We start from the raw sequence: 1,892 nt of genomic DNA on the forward strand, positions 1-1,892 counted from the left end.
GCAGGGGCTGGGTGCGGGGTGCTGGCCCTCGATCCGCTCGGCTGTCCTGGAAGGAGGAGAGAGCCGTCGGCACGCTGAACGCACGGGGCACGAAGCCCCCGCGTCCACCCGGGACCGTCTCACATCCACGGAGACACGCTCTGCTGAGCCTTAGCGGGTAAAACTCTTCCTGCCCAACGCTCGAACACGCTCCCCGGTACGGGCTCCTTCCCGGGGGGTCTCTCCCCCCACGCTGGGGTCTTTACCGGGGCGCCCCGCCGCAGCACGTGGCACAGACCCACAGCCCACGGCTCCGCTCCCCAAACCTCTGCTCCCGAGGGATTTCACGGAGCAGCAAATTGGTCGGTAGGAGCTAATCCCAGAGCCAGGCAGACAGGAATGCTGGCGGCCGAGGAGGCTGGGAGTGAGTCAGCAGTCCTCCCGCTCCCGGCGAGCGGCCGGGACGCACCACGCCGAGGAGCCGGGGCAGCGGGGAAGGGACGGCAGGAGAGCGAGGAGCCGGCAGCGAGCAGTTCCAGGCCTGGACACGGCATCTCCCCGGCTGCTGCATAAACAACGGCTCCGGTTGCCTCCCAGCCGGAAGGAGGGGCTGGAAACAAACTCCCCAGCTCTGCCTTAAACTTCCTCAGCCGGGGTTCGGGGCTTTTCCTCCCATTTTTGCTTTCTTTTCCACACTGGACAGGGGTGGGACTGCCTCCCCCTCCGGGATAAAGCATGGCCGCAGGCAGCTGGTGCCCACAGTCCCTGCCTGCAGACCGGGCTGCCCGCTCAAATCCGGGCGTCAGCGGGATCAAGCACAGCACCCGGAACGACACGGCTCCTCGAAGCCCGAGGGGGTGGGCGCTGGGAGGGGGCACTGGGAGGAGAGACAAAACCTGAGGGTCACTGGGCAGCCGGAGTTTTGGCTTCCGCGCTTCACACTCCCCCCCCAGAAAGCGGGAGAAAGCAGGATGTGTGTTTTCCTTCAGGAGCTAATCTCACTCTCCCTTGGAACGCTCCAGTCCCAAGGTTGCCGGGCTGCAGCAGAGATTTATCTGCGCCGGCGGAGCCCGGCAGGCGAGAGGACGAGGATCGCAGAGACCAGAACCAACAAGCGGAAAGTTGCTTGTTGCCAGTTCCCCTTCCCCAACCGTCTGAGGACGTAAGCAGGGCTAAAGCCAGACAAACCCTGCAGGAAACGCCGGCTAACCGCAGAGCTCGCACGGCACAGACCCCGACCCAGCCAGCCCCGACCCCTCCAGCAGAAGGGGGATCGCCCTCGCCTCCCCCGAGGCACGGCAAAGCTCTGGGAACACAAACTCATCGGCACGGCACTGGCCCGGGCACGGGGAATGCTGCCTCCCTCGTCCGGCACCGCTCGGCAGAGGGACGGCTCGGCAGCGGCCTCGGCAGCGCCACGAGCACGGCTCGGCTCGGCACGACCCGCCGGGAAGCAGCCGGCACCGCCCGGGCTGCCGGCCTCCTGCCACAAACCAAACTTGCTTTGGTTTGATCCAGAAAGGCACAGGGGAGAGCTCACGCAGGATGAGGCCGGGCACGGATGAAGCTCAGGATGGCTCCAGCCGAGCGTTACTCTCGCAGGCTGAAGATTTTACAAGTATTTTAACTATTCTGAGCAGAAATCTCCGTCCCGGCAGTGACGCAGCCTGTGACGAGGCCAGGGCAGAGAGCAGGACCCGCTCCAGCAGCGGGGCACGATGCTCACCTCAGCTCCAGCCGCCCTCAAACCCCAAAGCACGAGGGGGAGCCCGGCTGCACCTCCCAGCCCGGCAGCTCAGCCCTCGCCCTTCCTCTGCCAGCGAGACCAGCTCCCGCAAACCAGCTCTGAAGAAACCACCGCTGGAATCCGCTTTGGGAACAGATCCGATTCGACCCCAACTCCGCTCTCGCTC

The 1,892-nt window shown here is 65.5% G+C and overlaps 1 protein-coding gene across 1 annotated transcript in view; it reads right to left on the minus strand.

The window, feature by feature from the left end:
- LOC104293474 (ras-related protein Rab-5B-like) overlaps positions 1-533 on the minus strand; it is a 2,024-nt gene extending 1,491 nt beyond the window's left edge. Inside the window, exon 1 of the mRNA XM_009892977.1 lies at positions 449-533. Coding sequence (XP_009891279.1) covers positions 449-533 — 85 coding nt within the window. The remainder of the gene's footprint in view (positions 1-448) is intronic.
- Between the last annotated feature and the right edge of the window lie 1,359 nt (positions 534-1,892).

This window comes from Charadrius vociferus, unplaced genomic scaffold (genome assembly GCF_000708025.1).
Source record: "Charadrius vociferus isolate BGI_N301 unplaced genomic scaffold, ASM70802v2 scaffold2629, whole genome shotgun sequence".
Taxonomy (NCBI): Eukaryota; Metazoa; Chordata; class Aves; order Charadriiformes; family Charadriidae; genus Charadrius; species Charadrius vociferus.